Source organism: Centroberyx affinis, unplaced genomic scaffold (assembly GCF_046629955.1).
Source record: "Centroberyx affinis isolate AG114_WGS23_722 - 3 ecotype Tasmania unplaced genomic scaffold, CSIRO-AGI_Caff_v1 ptg001520l_1, whole genome shotgun sequence".
Taxonomy (NCBI): Eukaryota; Metazoa; Chordata; class Actinopteri; order Beryciformes; family Berycidae; genus Centroberyx; species Centroberyx affinis.
The window spans coordinates 38,909-60,993 of NW_027279982.1; the positions used below are offsets into that span (position 1 = coordinate 38,909).

Genomic DNA, 22,085 nt, shown 5'->3' on the forward strand with positions numbered 1-22,085 from the left:
AAAGAAAGAAAGAAAGAAAGAAAGAAAGAAAGAAAGACTGCACATCTCACAGCAAAACACAAGAGAAAGACAATAAAACCACCTTAAAAACTCAAAAAGTCCCACATAGGTGAACAGAATGTGACAGAATGAAAGAAAGGAAGAAAGGAAGGAAGAAAGAAAGAAAGAAAGAAAGAAAGAAAGAAAGACTTCACATCTCACAGCAAATCACAAGAAAAAGACAATAAAACCACCTTAAAAACTCAAAAAGAACAAAATGTGACAGAATGAAAGAAAAGAAGAAAGAAAAAGAAAGAACGAAAGAAAGAAAGTTAACTACTGCAACTATCAAGCATTTTTGGCTTTAAGAGAACAAGGGAAATGCATTTTTTTAATCCTCTTATTTACTTTTATTTCTTATTTATTTACTCCTTTAAAGAGCCATTAAGTCAGATTCTTTCATAACATATCTGCAGGGTTTTATGGGGTTAATGATAAATACCAGTGACTCAGTGATTACTTGACCAGGTGCTGAGATTTCTGGCTTTCAGAACTCACTTTCTGTCCCTTACTCTGTTTTGGAACAAAGCGCCCCACCCAGTGGAGCCTCCACCCACCCAGCCACACACACACCTACTGACTTTCTGAAACGCTCTCTGATGGAGGAGCGTGCCACGCGTGAGCGACCGGCGTCTCAACAGCTGCTGAAGGCTAAAAAGCCTCGTTCTCAAGCCAAAACAGCAAATGTCAAAGCGGTTTTATTATTCCAGTGTTTCGCACGGTGATATATTAGATCTTCACTAGTTTCTGCTCTAATTAGCTCGCTTATACCCGGGGGCCAGCTTTTTTATTTCTTTTTTTTTAAGTTTACATACAGCAGAAAGTTTATATTCCTTCCACTTTTTTTGTGTGAATCCAAATAGTTTTGTTTATGTGTAAATGTAGGAGTGATGGATATTACATCCAAAAAAAAGTTAACATTGTGATCAAGCCAGACAGGGTTATTTGGTTTGCCTCTAGCTTGACTCTGGCAGGCTGCTTTAGTGTGGCAATTAAATGTAGATATGATCGGTTTTTACAACATGGTTTGAACTACTTTTTCTGAGTAACTTTATTTAACAAGCCAAATTTCTCTTGAGGGTATTCTGATAGTTTGTAAAACTAGACTGTCAGAGTAGCTTCCCCAATACTAGTCAAATGGACGGCTTGGTCTGACCAAACAGAAATAGACTTCAGGCCCACTCAACAAGGCCAGAACACCTGCAATCCACTGACACTGCAAAATAGGGTTAATATCATACATATACATATACATATACATATACATATACTGTACATAAAGGCTACATAAATACATATACATATAGTACATATACTACCCACCAATGCAGAAAGAAGGAAAGAAAGAAATGATAGTCAGTAGACAGTGGAGGCACAGCAACACACACACACACACACACACACACACACACCATAATACATGGGAGGGGATGTCATTATTTTTCTGTTACTTAATTTTTTTTTTGTTATTTAATAATTTAATTGATGATTAATCTCTTGTTACATGCTTTGGCAATACTGTCATGCCAATAAAGCACCTTGAATTGAATTGAATAGAAAGAAAGAAAGAAAGAAAGACAGACAGACAGACAGACAGACAGAAAATGTGATTGGTAGATGAAGGTGTAGGTGTAGACCTATCCCTACGCTTCATTGGCTGTTTCACATGTCCGTTAAGATTGCAGTTTCCGGTGTGCGCTGTTGCTAAGCAACAGTCCCTATGCCTTCAGTCCGTTGCAGGATGAAAACATGAGCTAACGCTAATAATATGCTGCATTTTAAAGTTTTGGGGAGTAAAGAAACTTTCATTTCATTTTTTTAGTTGATAACACTATTTATTCAAAGTCATGACGCTGACGACTATAAAAGACGGCGAGTACACGGCCACCATCTACAAACTGGTGAGAATAGTGCTGCTTTAGCTGATGTTAGCGTTAGCTTTCTAGCTTAGCGTTAGCCCCGAAACTGTTCAATAATCTGGTGGTTTAATTCTTCCTTGGTTATCGGCAAACGTAAATACCTGATAGAACATGGTTTAAGACCTTTTTACGAATGACGAGGGTCCACTGGTAAATTCGGCAGCCATATAATCCTCCAAGCAGCTCTTACTTAAACACAATTTTCATTTATTGAAGTAGTTCGCCTGTTATTTTCTGTCTCTCACTCTCCTTCTCTCATACACACACTCACAGTTACTGTTATGATAGCCGTTAGATGTCAACAGCACTTTTCCTGGTTATAAAGTGCCTAGTTATGAAGTGGTGGTGCAACATAAAATCTCTGTTCATTTTGCTCTCCTTTTCAAAGATTAGAGATGGCCAATATGGAGATGCAATTCACATTCTAAGCAATGAACTTCAAAAACACACGAAGGTAAGTGTTTGGAGGCTGTTGTTTCTGTGTAAAAAAAAAAAAAAAGCTTTTATACTCCACTGTTGTCATGTCTTAGTACTAGGTTTAGGCCAGTTGCTGATTTATTAAATATCAGATATGGTCCACACAATGTCGTCTACCTCTGTTATGATGGATATGATGCAGTTTGATTAGGCTACATATTTACTGTAGCATTTATCAATAGCACACTGGTTGATATGGGAAGCCGAAGCCCTTAACCTGATTTAGTTGCAGTGATACAATTTTGATCAGATTCCACGTATGTATGAATATGTTTATTGTTGTTATGCTCCTGGGTTTTAACAGAGAATTTAAATGTCCTATGATCTAAATGCTGTTTCAGAGGCTTTTCCATCCTGAAAAGAATCAAATTAGGAAATACTGAATAGCTGTAAATATTTGTAATTTTTTTGGCATAAAAATGGCCAAATTTGAAGATACTGAATATCAGCAAAAAATGTCAGCTATCAGAAGCTTCATTCCAGAAATTTCGGTTTTGGTATTGGCCTTTAAAAAGCTACATCAGTCAAACCCTATAGTTTGTATATCATGGCTCGATATTCTCATATACTAAATCCCACTCTCACCACCAGCATATGTTGTGAAGTGCAAGTTCACACACTGCTGAGTGCCAGTAGCTTGGTAACTCACTCACTCTTCTTTCCCTTTCTTTCTCTTTTCATTCTCAGTCCAGGGCAGCTCTGTCTCTGCTGGGCTACTGCTACTACCACATGCAGGATTTCACCAACGCTGCAGAGTGCTATGAGCAGCTCACACAGCTGCACCCTGAGGTGGAGGAGTACAAGCTGTACTACGCCCAGTCCCTGTACAAAGCCTGCGCCTATCCGGAGGCCACCAAGGCCACCTTCATGCTGGACAACCCCAACAGTCACACCAAGGTACAGATACCACAGGACGCAGACGAGCGAGCAGGACGCTGCTGTTGGCTGAAAACCTCATGCCGCCAAAAATGTCCACTTTTCAGCAACTACAGGAAGAAAACCAGCCTTGTTTTTAGCTTGACCACCATGTATTTTTGAGTTTATCCAGTGAGGTTTTGAAAGGGTTTCATCAATCCAAGGCTGGCTGAATTTTCTCAACCCATAGTGGAGCATGTAGTCCTTCAATTGGAGTTAAATCATGAAAAGAACCAAATTTTTCACACGACAACAGCGATGTGTACATTGGCAAAACCGTAAGGCATATTGATCCCCAGAAAATATTCATCTGTGCTTACATTTTGCTGTTGTCACGTGAAAACCTCACAACTCCAATTTTGGTGATTTTTATACATTCTGTCCTTCTGGCCCACAGTGCAATGCGCGCAGACTGTTTCCCAAATTCTTTCAACAGCTGTTGATATTTGTTGTTGAAGAAAAAGCTGCTATCTGCTTGTTTTTGGTCTAGCATTAAGTCATTTCCACAGAAAACGGGTTATCTGTGGGGGACAAAACAGTTTCTGGCTCATGAAAACAAGGTATGGGTGACACGGGCTGAGTTTGGATCAGACCAGCGCAGAGTGGAAAATTGAGGAATGCTTTGTCCCAGAGTCTAAGCAGCACTTGGCTCGTTGTGTGGCTTCCCTGTTCTACCTTTGGCTTATCCTCGCTCTCTCTGGCACAGATGGTCAAGCTGCAAGCGGCTATCAAGTACGGCGAGGAAGAGTACTCCGCTGCCAAGGTGACTAATTCACACACATTTTCTGTCATAACAAGTTATGCTCAATATCATGGCAATTTTGAATCTCCAGGGTGTGCTTGAGCTCCATCTGTCCTTGTTGGAGACAAGTGTCTGAAAAGCATTCACCTCTACAGCTGTTTTGATGCGTTGTGCAGGCAACCGATCTGATTGAGAGAATATGCAACAGTGTAGCACATAGCAGAAAATGTTCTTTTTTGTACACTGATACTAGTCTGGATTATTCCCATTTAATCTTTTCCAGCACCATCTCATGAACCATGGTGGATAACTACACTTCCATTTCACTCACTTCACTACAGTGCATCTCAGTTTCGAACAATACAGTACTGTACAGTGAAGTTCAGGACATGTCCATGGTAGAAGAAGTAGCCAGTCAGTTCATTGTTTGTGTGTGTGTGTGTGTGTGTGTGTTTGTGTGTGTGTGTGTGTGTGTGTGTGTGTGTGTGTGTGTGTGTGTGTGTGTGTGTGTGTAGACGCTGGTAGAGCAGCTGCCCCAGGACGACCCGGACTACGACGTGGATATGGGCTGTCTGCTCTACCAGGAAGGGGAGTATGAAGAGGCCTGCAAGAAGTTCATCTCTGCCATGCAGGTGCTGGGATACCAGCCAGGTAGCCGTCCAACACACACACACACACACACACACACACACACGTTCAGTGATTGTATTTGGGTTCATATTCAACATATAGGATTTTTTTTTTCCAACTCACATGTGGTGCCTTGCCTTAACATGTTCTAGTGTTGAAATTGTTCATTATGTTATGTTTACATACACCTCATTATGCTATATTCTTATTTTTGTTCTATTTTCCTTTGCTGTGTCCTATTTGCTGCTGTAATAAGCCGATTTCCCCACAGGGATCATTAAAATTGAATCTTACTCTTATTCCTCTGTGTCCCGTCCCTCCCTCTGTCTTAGACCTGTCTTACAACATCGGCCTGTGTTACTACAGCCTGAAGAACTACGCTCAGGCCGTCAAATACATCGGAGAGATCATAGAGCGAGGCAACAGGGAACATCCAGGTAAAACCTCATCTCAGTGGAGCTGCCACCATCTGTACTGTGACTGTTTAGTTACTTCAGCTGTGTCATCCGCCTGACAGAAGCTGCCCTTTTTTTCTACTCATCATTTTGAATCAGGTTGCCAATGTCCACTTATGTCAGTTCAACTCAGTTCAGTTCTAGTTCCATTAGTTTAATTTGTGCCTAACTTACTGTGCACATCCATAAGGTTTGACATTAAACAGACAACATACAGTGAATATATTGTATTGTATTGTATAATATAATATAATATATTGCTTGCTTATGTATTTTATAGTCTATACAATCCTACTTGCTACTGCTTTCAACCTTGCCACACTTGAACAAATGTTTGAATTTCAATCAATATGCAGGCCAATTTAAAACTGATCCATACATATGGGCTGAAACCATAGAGGCTGAAACTTGTGCCACTAGACGAGTGAATTTAAATTACGCGCAATGAATTTGTGATTCTTGAAATTGATTTCAAAATTATGTGATTTGTATCTGAATTTTTAAAAAAGTGAAATTGTATTTATTTGCTTGAAATTCAGTTTCTCAATATTCAGTTTTAATTCAGCGGAAAACCGTCTCAGAACATCTGTTGCAAATCTGCAATCTCTGTTCAACCTTTCAAATAATGAACAATCCACATTCTCAAATTTAACTCTCCGAAAGCTTTCCAGCTGTGGCAACATCTGGGCAACAGAAATAGTTTTTCAAGTAAACTGAACCTGAATTTCAAACAAGCAAATTCAATTTCAGCTTTTACAAAAAATCACATATACATCACACATGAAATTCAGTTTAAAGAATCACACAAACTCATTGTACATAATTCATATTCACTAGTCTAGTGGAAGCCATTCACATAAGCCACACAGCCCATACACTTCTTGGGTTTGGCATTATAAGACTGAGATGTTGATAGTAAGTTTAAAATTCCACTAATAGCACCTTTATAATTTGCATTTTTTACCCAATTAAATAACCATTTTCAAAAATCAATTTCCAGCCACATATAGAGAACTGCTTGTATTACATTATTTGAGGAACTCATATTTTAACAAAACAGAACCAACTTATGAGATTGAGGTTGCAAATTGGATGAAGATGAAGAACAACAGAAACTAACATTGATGTTTCTGTGCGTCCAGAGCTGAGCGTGGGGATGATGACGGAGGGCATCGACGTGCGCAGCGTGGGCAACACCCTGGTGCTGCACGAGACGGCCCTGATCGAAGCCTTCAACCTCAAGGCCGCCATCGAATACCAGCTGAAAAACTGTAAGAACCTCACTCTGACGCCTCACTAACTCCTGACACTACCTGCTGTTGACAGTACTTTGGTTAAAGTAATAATCTGCAAAATTATTACTTTACTCCGTTTTGCCAATTAATATAACACACCAGTGATGCAACTTATAGCTAGTTCATGAAAGCCCTCTTCCCTTCATGTTAATATCAGAGAAACACTTATCATGTGACTTATTTCCCTACCTTTAGACATCATTTGCTTTCATTCAACTCCAAACAAAACCAAAACCACATTTCTGAAATGGCAAATTAAGTTTAGTAACGTAATACATGAAAGGGCCTTAGCTAATAAAACATAAAAAAAAAACATTGTTCAGTGAATGAAAAGATGTTCCTATACAAATAGATTTTAACATTTTTGATTAATGCACACATTCAGAATGCCCTCATTGGACAAACGGGGTTAGAGTCTGCGTGGTGATGGCGGTAGGCGAAATGTAGGACTAAAGATTGGAACAAGGAAGTAGAAGTGGAACACCGTACCTCTCCAAACACTAACATGACTAACTCGGCCGTCTTCACCCAAAACTCTCACCACGATGTTTGCTTACACTTTTTTGTTTTTATTGGACGTCCCGCTAACATCCTCTGTGTTTACATCCCGCCTCATGTTAAACCTCTCAGCTGAGGAAGAGAGTTTTTCTGCCTGAGAGTAGTTCTTATAAAATGGGCTAATAATATGCTACGTAACCAATTTTTTTTTTTTCGACATGTAGATGCACAAATCAGAGAGCCGTTTGAAAATGTAGAAAATATCAGTAAAATGTTAAACTTCTGTGAGATCCCTCTAGCTACAGGTTAGCACAAAAAAACATGATTTTTATTAGGGAGAGAGGGGTAGGAATGAATCTTTGATAGCCTGCGATTGAGTCTCCCTGTTGCCATGAATAAACCAGTTAACAGAATATTCCCCCTCCCTCTTTGACTGAGCAATAGCAGGTTACCTCTAATACACGGTAAAGAAAGGATGATCCCAATAGTAATCTGCTGTGTGCTTGACGTTCCTGACATTATCCTGATATTACACAGGCCATTATACTGTACTTTTCACTGTAATCAATCACAGACACCAAGAACGCTGCGCTGTTGTTGTGAAACTTCCTGATGATACCGTCAACGAACACCCGACAATTATGGATGAAAGCTGGTGGGGGAAGACTGGTGGGAGAGTTTTGAAAGAGGCTTGAGTTTACAGATGGAATGGAATGGAAAGAATGGAAAGAAAACTTGCAGGCCTCTTCTGTGCAGTTGTGCGGCATAATGGAGTCTATAATGAAGCCTTTCCCAGCAAGCGTTTGACAGATGGCGACATGCAGGAGGCGGCCAAATTCAACGTCTACCCAAATGAACACAAATCCTTAACAGTAAAATATTACGACGCAGTAAAAATTCATATTAAAACTGCTTTGGAAACTGTTTTGATCTGACATCAGAAAGATATTTAGGTTTTGATTTCACACACAGGTTATGTAACAGGCAGACGTGTTTGGTTAAAGTTAAATGTTAAAGTCATTATGAATAGAATAGTTTGATCTCCTGCCTCAGTCACTGCGTCTTGAGAGTGTGGGCCTCCGCTAGATATTTTGGAGAATGTTATATTTGGATTTCCAATCCATGGGTCAAAACCGGTCTATATGTTCTGCGGATCCGTGTGAAAGTGTGAGTGTGTGCAGACACTGAGAGCTAAAAGTGAAAGCAGTAAGAGTTCTCAGCAGGTTTCTCATAATCGGAGTAAGTGCTTACCCGGGTTATTCTAACTCGGTTACAGTTGATATGCTTCAGCCGAAAACCAGGTTACTTGACTAATCATGTTAAGAACTGAATTCTCCTAGTATGTAAATCTAGCCAGAGAGAGAGAGAGAGAGAGAGAGAGAGAAATTGAAGAAAGTAGAGAAGGAGAGTGACGGAGCAGTGGATGAAGGAGCACCTGGTAAAGAACTCCCAGACTTCCCTTTAATCTTCAAAAGCAGAGTTGTCCTCCCACCCTTTTCTCATACCTCTGACACATTATTAGACCAAAGTTTTCAAAGAGGGGAGATCACAGGGCGGGAAGTAGCGAGGAGGTTGTCTCAAGCCCACATCAAACATCCGTTCTGTCAAAAGGACAGCCAACTGCTCCTCCAGTAGTTTTCCTTTAGTGAGACAGCAGGAAGGATGAGCTGCTCTAGCTGTGATTTGAAACCAGGCCTTTAGGGATGAGCTCAGGCTTGCATGTACAGCATAAATGCCGGAATTAATTATAAATGTTCACGTCTTTTCAAACAAAATTGCAATGACCTGAACTTTTGAAGTTTCAACTTTTCACTTCCATCTCTTCATTTACAAGGGACACAATGGTAATGCAAAGACAGAAAAATGAGTGGAAAACATTCCCATGTCTGAAATATTCATGTACAATCACCAAATAAGTAACATACACTTAATAAACAAACAAACAAAGTTAGATTCTCTTTTCAAAATTCATTGGTATTACCTTCAAACTACTCATGGTTGATTTTGATCATAGGATTTAAATTAATTTAGATATATTAGGGTTTGACTGATATTGTTTTTTGAAAACCAATACCAATATCTTTTTTGATTGAAGCTGCCAATAGTCAATATTTTGTAAAACATTTTTTAATTGACCATTTTCATGCCAAAAAAGAAAAATATTCAGTGTTTCCCTCCAGACTTTTATTTTTGTCACAGTGTAAAAGCCTCTGAAGCAGCAAAGATCATGAGACACTAAAACTCATAACCATAATAATATTAAAAGTAAAATATGTGTATATGTACATGGGTGGAAATTGATCAAAATGTCTCATTAGAATACATTTCGGTTAAGGTCTTCCCATAAACAGCCATGTGTTGATCAATTCTACACTAAATATGTAATCAAACAAACTGCATCATATCAGAGGTGGACGACACTGACTGGACCAGATCTGGTTTTTAATAAAAGGAAAATATCAACAAACTGATATATCGGTCTAACCCTAGCTGTGATCTCTGGTAAGCCCTCCATCAATACTTCTACTCTATTTAATTTGCACTGGTTTCAAAGGAGAGTTTCTCAAGTGCCTCTTGGCCTTAAGACAGTTTCTCCACCCTGCAAAGGAAAATCTGTGTGAGAAGCACTGACACGCACTGAAATGACCTGCCCTTTTTTTTTTTGTTTCTGTTGTGTTTTCATGTGGATTCCTGCAGTGGAAGGAGCTCAGGAGGCCTTGACAGATATGCCCCCCAGATCAGAGGAGGTAACGCTACCATCGGCCATTCACTCTCACTTTATTGTGTGTGTGTGTGTGTGTGTGTGTGTGTGTGTGTGTGTGTGTGCGCGTGTGTGCGCGTGTGTGTGTGTGTGTGTAATTCCATAACCAGACTCTCCCCACCCATTGACTGCATGCAATTATTCTGCTGTAATCCGTATTAAGGCTGCCTGGACATGCCCCACTAAGAGACTGGAGATAGCAGAGATTAATAGATTACAGAATAGTATCTATAAAACAGTAACATAAGCCTTAAGGCATATATGGAGGTGATGATAATGGTTTATTGTCACTAAAACTGCTTCACTAAAATGAATACAGATGGGGCGCTGTCCTTGGGCCGGTCAGTGGTTGCTCCTGAGTCACTGGCTGTCTTTTGAAAAGTGTGGAAAAGTTGTGTGTTCAGGCTACAAGTTGCACAACTGGTGCCCCCTAGTGAAATTTCACTCTCAGTGCACCCTGCCAGTGTTAGGAGGGAAATGGGAGTTACATTATATAGAATACAGTATTTTACATGAATGTGTGTTGGTGCTGCAGGAGTTGGACCCAGTGACGCTCCACAACCAGGCTCTGATGAACATGGACAAGAAGCCGTCTGAGGGTTTTGAGAAGCTGGCCTTCCTGCTGCAGCAGGTCCCCTTCCCCCCCGTCACCTTCGGAAACCTGCTGCTGCTCTACTGCAAATACGAGGTAAACCGCAGGCTGACCCAGGCTTCTGGTTACAGACGTCCTGTAACCAGAAGGTCCTGAGTTGAATCTGCCACGGCCCTAAGTGTCCTTGAGCAAGACCCTGAATCCCTCCCAGCTCCAGGGCGGCTGTTCTGTATCACTAAAACCAGCGTACTAGAAATGCTGCTCAGGTTCCCCCGACCCTCTTGGTTTTCTCTGGTTTGCAGACTCTGGGAAACACAGCTAGCTATAGAAGCAAATCTAAGGTTATTGGAACGTATTGTGATCTATTGGTCTTGATCAAGGATCCAAAGATACAAAATATTTTGTGTAACATTTTTTGGCTCCTCATTAGGTGATCAGAAAATGACATAGATGAGTTTAATATGCAGGTTGTACAGAATATAGAGTACTATAATCTCTGCTGTGCATCCAAACACGCAACTATTGTTATATAGTTGCCCCTCACTCAGAGTCACTCTAAATAGGATCCAGGCAAATTTCCCAAACTGTTAACATCTTTTCTCATTTGCAGAAATAGTACAACTATATAACAGTAATATTCAAATAAAAAGAACAAAAATATCACATAAAATAATGAATTAAAAAAACACTATGAGCTTGAAAGTCCACTAGTCCAAGTTCCCACTGAACTTTTCATGTCTTAGAACCTTTTGCTTTTCCTTTACTTTTTTCTCCTCAGTGGACGTTTTCCCGCAGCAATTTTGCCTCTTTCCTCGTTTGCATTTGGTGTAACATAATTGGACACAAACCGATGCATGCAAAACCAACTCATTGCATACTTTGCATATTTTGGCCCACAATCTCGAGTAGCTCTGGCAGCACTGCTGTATGCAATACTTGATGTACAGAAACTTTACACTATTGTCATAACCTTTCATCATGAAACCTTCACTGTACTATTATCTTCTACCACACTTACCCTGCATTTGTTATAGAAAAGAAGACTTGAGAAGAAATATATAGCAGTGTACCTTCATACAAACTCTTAACTGATATACCAAACCCTCTGTTGAATGAGGGAATATGTCAGCATTTTCCACCATGTGCCAGTGAGGCTCTATGCAGGGAGTCACAGTGTTTTGTAAAAGGCTTTGGAGCCGTGTTGTCTGAGTCTTAACGGAAAGCTAAAGCACAGCAGCGGCTTGGCTCAGAGAGAGGTGTGGGTATTTCATTAAAGTAGTATTAACGTCTCTGCTGGATTCAATCTCTTTCTCCCTCTCTCTCCCTCTCTCTCTCTCCCTCTTTCTCTCGCTCTCTCTCTCTCTCTCTCAGTACTTCGACCTGGCGGCAGACGTCTTAGCTGAGAACGCCCATCTCACCTACAAGTTCCTCTCCCCAGTAAGTTTCACTCTCCACTGAGTTCACACTTGGTCTAGACAGATACATCAAGCCGATATTTGTCTTTTATTAAAAATCAGATCTGGTCCTGCCAGTGTCGTCCACCTCTGATATGAGAGATATGATGCAGTTTGCTTGATTTGAATTTTTTGAATTTTTTTAGCCATGGAAATAATGGTATCTGTAGCGGCATTCAAATCCCCATATTGATCGATATATTGTGCTCACATTGTACTCATTAGCTTTTAATTCATTAGTTTAGTCATTTGCCCATGCAACTGTAAAAAGGTGGAACACACACACTGCTAACCTTCCTTCTATTCCATATTTCTGAAAAGTGAAGTGTGACAGGATCCATATTAATGTTGAAATGTGCTTTTGTCATCCTCAGTACCTGTATGAGTTTCTGGATGCCATGTTGACTTGCCAGACAGCACCAGAAGAGGTACAGCAATGAACCCAAAAACCATTTAAACCCCCCTGTGCCCTCGACAACCTTGACATTTAGTGCAGCGTTTATAATTAAAACTAATGGCTGCCTCTGGCTGGAAGCTAGTGGTGTCCACTCGTCTCAGTGAAATAGTATTCAGAACTAACAAACTTTTTTGTTAAAGTTGCACTAGACAACTTTGCAAGTGGCAGCAAGAAATAACATTGAATTTTTGGAAGTTTGAAGGACTTCCAGAAATCCATTAGTGACATTAGTAAACTGCGTACTTCTCTGACCTAAATGTCATTTCCTGCTCATGAAGAAGATTTCCCATCAGTGTCCATACCGACACCAGAAGGTAATTTGGCTAAATATGGTGAATCAACAGTGTCTCAGTTAACAATTAATCAGAAAAAAATTGCAATTGCAATATGAACTTCTGCAATTTCCATATGGCAGAGGCTGCAATTAAAAACTGGATTTCTAACCAAGATGTTTTAGAGCTGCAGATAATCTTTGGTCCATGAGTCAAGTACAACATTGGTGAAAACCTTTCATCAGACTGAAACTCATGAGTCTAACATCTATTTTTTTTTTTTTTTTACAAAATCACTTTTGTTTAAACAATTTTAAAGTTCTAAAAAAATGCATGACAAGAAAAACTTGTGACAGTTTATTTTCTATTGCAGCCACAACAAGTGATTTGGCTGATAAGATGGGTGTATTTTCACATAAAAACCTTGTCTAGTGCGGCTTTAACTAAAACTCCAGACTTTTATTATATATCATTCACATCTAAAAGGGCTCAGGTTTTGTTGTACAGCAGTTTATTTGAGCTGAGGCAAAGCAATCATTATGTGTTTTTTATTCATGAATGAAATCACACATCCTTCATTCCCACAGCGGTACCCAACATTATTTCAGTTCCCTGGGCTTTGGTGTGTCTGTGAATGTAAAATGCGAACGTCATTGCTTACCCTCCATCGATTGCAAGTTTACTCTGTCTGCTTTATTTGACAGGCATTTAGGAAGTTGGATGAGACGAACGCCAAACTGACGGAGCAGTTACGCAAGCTGGCCAAGCAGGTTGTTTACCTCCTTCCTCCTCTTCCCCTCTGTACATACTGTTATCTACAGCTGTCAATTACACATATTTGATGAGGTGGCTGGTTTTTTACAAAGCTCCTCTGCCTGCCTACACACTTTCGGTGCATATGTATGGCCTTCTCAGACCTGCCAGTGTGACACACATTATGCGTAGAAAGCTGTCAGTTCACATATTTGTTTTCTTCATATTCCCATGATTCTTTTTCATTTGCTCTATACTGCATATATGTTGATGTTTTTCCTTTATTTCATATAGGATGGTTTTCATTTTTTGGCATTATGTACATATTTCATTCTTTTTATTAGCCACAACCAGCAGCTAGTATAGGTTGGTCTGTTGGTCTGTCCCAAAAAAATGTGACTCAGGAGAGAGTTTCCTAAAGATTAATAATGTAATCTAAGCCCCTCCCTCTTTCCTAATGGGCTGTTTTTTCATTGTACTTTGTTTTTTGTCATCTATATCTATTGATCTATTCTCATCTATATCTATTGATCTCTAAGTTGCATTGACACAAGTGACAGCTCGTCGGAGATGTGTGCCGGTTCATTGGACTCGCGAGATAGAGTTTCCTGTTGGTTGGTGATGTCATTTGTGCCCCCCCCCCTTTCCTGATTGGCTGTGTTTTCATCAACTATTCCTATTGATTCCAAAGTCACATTGACATGACTGATGGCTTGTTGGATTGGGACAGAGAGTCCTGTTGATTAGTGGTATAATTTAAGACACTCCCCCTTTCCTGATTGGCTGTTTTTTTTTTTTTTTAATCATCTATATCTATTGATTCTAAAACAACGTTTGAGATGAGTGACAGCTCATTGGACTTGCGAGTTTTGTCTCGATTGGTGATGTCATTGAAACACCTCCCCCTTTCCTGATTGCCTTTTTTTATCTTCTATATCTATTTATCTAAGTCACATTGAGATCAGTGATGGCTTGTCGGATTTAGGAGAGTTTCCTATTGATTGGTGATGGTTTTTCATTGTCTATATCTATTGATACCAACGTTTTAATGATAACTAGCTAACAGTTATATAGAGGAAGCACCAACAATCCAATTTCCCCATGGGGAAAAAGTTTCACTTTACCTCACACTTCTGACAGGACAAAGCTTTGACTTTTGTCCAAAAGCATCTGAAAGACTCCTTTCCCAGCAGAATTGTTATTCCTTTTGGCACATGCGTATCAACTTTTGGCATACAAGCACAAATTTGCACAGATGAATAGAGTTGTGAGTGTCCCTTTGAGTCCATTGTCCATGGCCATCTAATTATCCTCAGACTGATGCCAGGTTTCTGTCTGCTTGTTGGTGCAGCTAAGCTTCCTCATCCTTTTTTCATTTTCAAATATACAGAACCAATAATACACTGTTATGTACGGGCAGAACTGGTAAATATTCAGGCAACATTAAAGCTGTCGTTGCAGTCTGGTGCTCCTGTTGAAACTCTGGCTTTCTTTATGTTTTGATTATAAAGGAATACATCTTTTCTCTCTTGTGTGGATTGAGTTTTATGTATTTTACAGCAGTAATCCTCAGGTTTCTTGTTTCTTTTAATTTTGTCTCCATCTTTGTTGCTAAGCGCTCATTGCTGTGGTGTTTCTGCACTGCACTTCCCACAGATCACCTGTCAATCAAACAGTGTGGGCGGAGCTTGGATTTTCTGTTGATGCAGTTTGAGTTTCTCTTTTCTTTGTCTGTTCAGCCATGGTGGCTATCGCTGCTCATGCTAACTACCCAGTTCTTCTGTCTATCCTATTGACCTGAACTCACCTGCATTTTGAGTTACAAAGTTGCAAAAAGCATGTTTTCCAAGTATAAGTCAACTTCCTCAAGCTTGTATGTGAATATGTTGGAATTTTTATGCCCAAATAAATTGTGGATTTTGCTAGTTGTTTTGTGGCAGTGTGGCTGAATGTTGTTTTTTATTTTCTTTATCTTCCCTAAGGTGCAGGAAGTCAGGCTTGCTCGTGACGATGAGAGCCTGAAGAAAGCCCTGCAGGACTATGACCAGATGATGGAGAAGTGAGGACACACACACACACACACACACACACACACACACACACACACACACACACACACACACACACACACCTTTAATTGTGGTAAAATGGGAGGTAGAAGGCCTGAACTGCGAAGGTATTTGAAATATCAGCATCATGCATTCCACTGCCTAAAGTGTCCATGGAAAACTTCATGATGGAAATGGTGGTTTGACCAATATTCGTTTTTTGAAGGCCGATACCACTAAGCTTGGTTTTAAGCTGCTGATAGTTGATATTTTGCACCAGTAATCAGTATTTAAATTTGACCATTTTCCTGCCCCCAAGAAATATAAATATTTGAGAATTTTGTTGTTGGCAGCGTGGAAAAATCTTCTGAAACATTTAGACCATGATGGGACACTAAAACTCTCCATTGAATCCTAGGATGACAATAATATTATTAATATCTCAAAGTAAGACTTCCCATAGACAACTATAAGGCCCTCGGAGAGTGGCAACCTCTGCCAACACTGAACAATTCTCCAGCTTGCGGTTACACCCAAAGACATCACTCCTACACTTACATTTAAAAAATGATAATCGTCTAGTGGCGGATATCCCAGATCCAGATCAACACCAAAATCTAATCAATTGTTCCTTGGCCCAAAGCCAGTCTGTCCACAATTTCATGGAAATCCATTCATAAGTTTTTAAGATATCCTGCTGACAGACAGACAAACTAAATAATGGGGGTGAAAACAAAGCTGTCTTGGCAGAGGGAAGCAGCGTCGTTCCAATCACTTCTACAGTAAATATTCTACTATAAAATGAGGAAAACTGTCTGTCTGCATCCATTTTTTCCTTTTTTTTCACTTTACAAAGGTTTATTTACATTTGTGAATCTCAGAAAACACATGTAAATAGTATTTGCACTGTATTCACTCCATAAGCACCTTCCTCTCCACTTCTCTCTCCCTGTTTGGTTATTTCCTCCCCTGTCCTTCAACCTGATTGGCCCGTTATTAACCCAGGTACATCCCGGTGCTGATGGCCCAGGCCAAGATCTACTGGAACCGGGAGAACTACCACATGGTGGAGAAGATTTTCCGCAAGTCAGTGGAAATCTGCAACGAGCACGACACCTGGAAGCTGAACGTGGCCCATGTGCTCTTCATGCAGGACAACAAGTACAAGGAGGCCATCGGCTTCTACGAGCCCATCGTCAAGAAGCACTACGACAACGTGAGTGGCTCGGCGGGACGGGCTTGGGACCCGCTACCTAGAAAACTGTTGATGTGGCTCGTGTACTTCGATGGGGTCAAACGTTTACAAGCAGTGAAGCTCATGGTGTCGTCCTTGTCTTATCATGCGTGGAGCTTCATGTTGGAATTACTTATCAGAGGTCTTATTTTCTTCATCATGCATTGACAGGTTTCTTAGCGCTGCATTTCCACTCTTAGAATAATATGCATCCTCCTATTTGCTTTACTAAACACAGTTGGACATTAATATCCTGTTGTCCTTTTTCTTACACTCCCCATTTATAGTTTCAGAACTTTCATTAGCTATATTCAGTCAATATACATATCAATAACATAGTAAGTGGAAGTATATGAATGAAAGGTATGAATAAATATGGAATTACAGCATCATGAGGTTGTACAGCACATACTGAGACAAAGAAAAAAAATGAAAAAAATATGAATTTCATTGTGATTGGATCAACTTTGGGAGAGAAATAATGAAAATGTGAATAGAGAATATTAGTATGAGGTTATTGGTCAAATAATTGAGATTCATAAAAATTTTTGCATTAGGTCTATGTTTGAAGAGGGCAGAAAACCATGTGACTCTATATTGGATTTTAAGATAGCAGAAATGCTCCAACACAATACCCTAACCCTTTTCAAGTCTGGGACTGGCCTACTAGTATCAGGACTGGTGCATCCCTAATGCACACACACACTCCACACACTGATCAGTGTAAATCTAGACCGCTCCAATTACCAATACTAACGATCAATCTGCTGAAGTCCGTACAAAACGCTGACAGTCTGCTTTTCTGTCTAGCTGGAGCAGTGTAACATTCAGGAGTGTCCCTGCAAGCGCAAACCCTCGGTAACAAGAAAAAAAAAAAAACAGCTCTTTATTCATCGCTTTGCAGTGCTTTCACATGTTTGCATGAAGTCTTTTTTTTTCATGCTTTTCCTGTTTTTTGTGTGTCTGTTTGTTTGTTTGCAGTGGTGTTTCTGACGTTTTACCCTCCCAGCACAGAGAAGACCTGAAAATGTAGACACTAGTTTTCCTGTCATTGGGGGGAAAAATTATTAGAAAGAAAATCACAGTAAACTTTCTGGTGATGGTTGTGGAATGTTACCAGTCCTCCTCTAAAATATCACAAGAAATTACAAATTTTATTAGAAAGTTTTGAAGCATGTTGTGGTTCTCCTCCCAAACAAGGTGTCTCTCGGATCCCGGTGCTGTCATATTACAGATTAACTGTTTGATTAGAAATGTCGTGTGAATTGATTTCCTAAAAAGTAGTGGCAACGCTCCATTTGAAACATGTTAATTACTGGCTGATGATCAATACATGTGCGTCTCTCTCCTGGACAGATCCTGAACGTCAGCGCTGTGGTCCTGGCGAACCTGTGTGTGTCCTACATCATGACCAGCCAGAACGAAGAGGTACAAACACATGTGTACAATGCCTACTCATAGGATTACATACTCAACGTATTATAAAGGGCTTTTGATAAGAGTGTCCATCAAATGGCCGATGTTATGTTGTACATTATGTTGAGATACTGGTCAGCTTTTGCCTTTTATAGATGTAGAAATTGTCTCTTTGCGGTATTGTATTGAACATTTATGGGGTTAAAGTCCCATAGACCTCATGCTGCACCAGGAGGCGTAAATATATATTCCAGCCAATAAAACCCATCACAGATTTTTGAACAGTCCCGCCCCTATGCCCCTCCCATCAGATAAAACTGCTTTTCTCTCCTTGCCTGATATTTAATTGGTTTAGACTTTTGAATGATCCCTCACTGCGTTATGTCCCGCCCCCAACATCCTGTTTCAACAGGAAAGACATCAAATCAAGGAAGTAAAGATGCTGTTTCATGGGGTCTTTAATATATTGAAAATTGGAACTGGAGTGACTTTTCATCTTCTGTGGCTTTATTGTCACTCTCTTTTTGAAGTGTATGATTGTGTATTTCACATGTTTCCGTACACGGTGTGAATGAACCTTGTGTCTCCTCTACATCTTCCGCCAGGCTGAAGAGCTGATGAGGAAGATCGAGAAAGAGGAGGAGCAGATCTCCTACGACGACCCGGACAAGAAGGTCTTCCACCTCTGCATCGTCAATCTGGTCATTGGGTGAGTCAGCAGCTGCTGGCATTCACTGATCCTGCTGGAAAAACAGACTTGGGGCCTGATCACATCGGATGAGTTTTTAGCATGAGGGGGCCGCAGCAGTGTATTCCAACTCTGGAGCATTTACTCCTTTAGTTCGGTTTTGAGAACAGTGCCATCCAAACTCTGGTCAGTGTTTCCCATACAGAGGCTTTTTGCGATACGAAATGACAATCAGTTGACCATCAGCTCGTGACGTAGGTAAAGACAGGTATATTTTTACATTAAAATCTTGCCTACAGCAGCATTTAATGATATTTTTCAAATAAAAACTAAGGAAAACTGGGCACAAAAACGTTAGTCACATTCAAAATAATTTTGAAGCCGCAGGTTTTTGCCAGGCAGCCAGACCAACCAAATAAATGTGAAATCCAGTGGATGTTCAGGCAGTAGCCTTTACAAACTATAACTGGTCCAAAGTGCGGCTGCCAGACTCACGAAGACCAAAATGAGAGAATGTATCACTCCTGTTTTAGCTTTCCTCCACTGGCTCCTTGGAAAATGTAGGATTGATTTTAAGATTTTATTTAAAGCATGTAACAGACCTTTAAGCTATGAGGCGACACGAAGCCTGAGATCCTCGGGTAGGAAGTAGGTGTTTGTTCCACATTATTATTACTACTGAAATGGAGCTGCATCAGTATATCAAGTGTGTCAGTTTTATGTGACTTCTGGCTTTCTTTCAGGACCCTTTACTGTGCAAAGGGGAACTACGACTTTGGCATCTCTCGCGTCATCAAGAGCCTGGAGCCTTATAATAAGAAGGTCAGACATTTTGTTGTCCTCTAGGGTTTTCCGGAAAGTTCGTAGAAATCAGACACAGCACGCCTCCCCCCCTCCCTCCCTGGAATAATAGGTTACCCTTGACACATATTTCTCCTGGGGAGCTGTTTGCCTTTTATTTTCCAAAGAGAGCAGGCAGAGTGACGGAGAGAAGATCATGAAGAAAAGTTCATTATAAAACAACCAACCATCGTGGGAGTGATGGAGTGAAGTAATATTTTTTTTTTTTCTTTTTTAGAACTTGCTGGCCCAAAGCCTTGTTCTATATACGCCTGCCTGTGGGAATGTTTTTCCTGTTGGTTTCAGTCACAACAGCCTGGGATTAGACCGATAAATGGGTTTGCTGCTATATTGTGCTGATATTGGTCTTTTATTAAAAATTTAATATCAGTCAGTCAGTGCCATCTACAGTACATCCGATATGATGCAGTAGCTGATTACATATTTATTGTATAATTGATCAATCACTGGTTGTCTGAATTGATTCTAATGTGACATTTTGATCGGATTATTATCATCCTGGGTTTCGATGGAGAGTTTTAGTGTCTGATGGTCTGAATGCAGTTTCAGAGGCTTTTCCACCCTGACAAGAATAAAACTCTCAATATTATTTTTGTGGCATGAACATGGTCAAATTTAAAGATACTGAATATCGGCACAAAATATCAGCTATTAGCAGCTTCAATCCAAAAATATTATTCTCTGCCTTCAAAACCCAAAAGCGGTCAAAGCCTCTTCTCTGAGGTTGGGCTGCTCTCGTTGGGACTTTTGATCTCATCCGACCACACCAGCAGGCAGAGTTTGGCTGCAGCTGTGTCCACTCAGCTGCAGCTGAAAACACAAGCCGTCATCCTGAATGTCGTCCCTTCCTTTCCCTGCACTATCGCTGAAACCTCAACAACAATCAGTACCACAGAATCACATGCAAAGTAAAAGCTGAAAAGGTCAGGAATGTGAAACCGTGCCAGATTAGCCAGACTATCACACCATCTTATCACATCTGACCAGGTTCACAACAATCATGCTAAATAATCAAACCAGTGACTCCAAATTATAAGATTTAGAAAGAAAAACTTTGGTAAATTTACATGAAGTTTGGTGAAAAACCACTAGTGTCCAGGTTGTAGCTCATGCCTTGTTTGGATAGTATATATATATATATATATATATATATTTGTATAGTCATTTTGTTCTTCTAATGGAGGAAACCTTGGGTAAAACTGTACATGAAGTGCATTGTGAAGCAGAAAATAAATCCATATAAGTTTTTGTACAATTTAATCATCATCAAATTAAGAACGTCAGAAAATTCCGTTCAATTAAATGCCCTGTCATTAAGTATAGAGTTACCCCATAAAGTATTCAACCCCTTATTATTTTGTACATTGCATTTATTACATCATGCTCTGATTTTAATAAGTATCATTCACTTACAATGTGCTTCTAATGCGCTCATGATTCCCTACAATGCCTTATGAGCCCCACTTCACGTAAAGTGTTACCAGCCTTTGTAACTGACTGCTATTTGCACCACATCGCCAGTAAATGTACAAACTGACAGGTCCATGTATACGTACATATGTATATGTACAACTCTGTCGGTAAATTTACAAATTGACCGATGCATGTGTACATGTACCACAACGTCGGGTAATGATTGACTAGTACATGTGTACATTGACCATTTTTCCACATTAACCATAACATACTACATCATCTGGTTTCAATCTCTCTCCCTCTCCCTTTTAATTCAGTTCAATTGAGTATTTCTTTATAAACATGAATGTTACATGAACGATATTGCCAAAGCAGATAAATACAATGGGAATTCATCATACAAGAGAACCTAAACTCTCTGTCTGTCTGTCTGTGTGTGTGTGTGTGTGTGTGTGTGTGTGTGTGTGTGTGTGTGTGTAGCTGGGGACGGACACGTGGTTCTACGCCAAGCGTTGTTTCCTCTCCCTGCTGGAGAACATGGCCAAACACATGATCATGCTGAGGGACTCGGTGGTACAGGAGTGTATCCAGTTCCTGGAGCACTGCGAGAGTAAGCAGCAGTCACACACACACACACACACACACACACACACACACACACACACACACACACACACACACACACCTGCAAAAGTGTCTTACTGTTGTATTACAAGTGTAATCAAAACCATTTTGTCAATCAAGAACCTATTATACATGCAATGATTGTAATTTTGTGTCACCATTCTCTTTGTAATAACAGGCTTTGTTTCTCTTCAGATTGTTGAAATCTCAATTTGGAACAAAACTCAGAACCACCAGTTTGTTTGTGCAAAGCTTTTTAGATGATTTGTATATACTGTATATATATGTACTTTTGGGCTTTTTTAAGGCTGAGTTGAAATGACTGGTAATAGTTGCCGTCGTCTCTGCCTGCAGCGTACGGTAAGGAAGAGCCGGCCATCATCGAGCAGCCTCTGGAGGAGGACCGCATCCACATCGGCAAGAACACCGTCACCTACGAGGCACGGCTGCTCAAGGCCCTCTTCTACGAGGTCATTGGCTGGAACCAGTGACATCATCGGACAGAGCCAACGACGTCCTCTGTTTGAAATTGCCGATGC

At 40.2% G+C, this 22,085-nt stretch overlaps 1 protein-coding gene across 1 annotated transcript; it reads left to right on the top strand.

Moving 5' to 3' along the window:
• The first annotated feature begins 1,835 nt into the window (after positions 1–1,835).
• Positions 1,836–22,037, top strand: ift70 (intraflagellar transport 70). Its single transcript, XM_071527316.1, has 19 exons — positions 1,836–1,940; positions 2,347–2,412; positions 3,123–3,332; positions 4,057–4,113; positions 4,608–4,743; positions 5,055–5,159; positions 6,320–6,448; positions 9,668–9,717; positions 10,267–10,419; positions 11,695–11,760; positions 12,152–12,205; positions 13,211–13,276; positions 15,242–15,318; positions 16,313–16,523; positions 17,898–17,969; positions 18,563–18,666; positions 19,389–19,467; positions 21,403–21,532; positions 21,901–22,037. Exons 1-19 carry the CDS (start codon positions 1,887–1,889, stop codon positions 22,035–22,037), a joined length of 1,956 nt encoding a protein of 651 aa, XP_071383417.1. The 5' UTR covers positions 1,836–1,886.
• Positions 22,038–22,085: the final 48 nt, after the last annotated feature.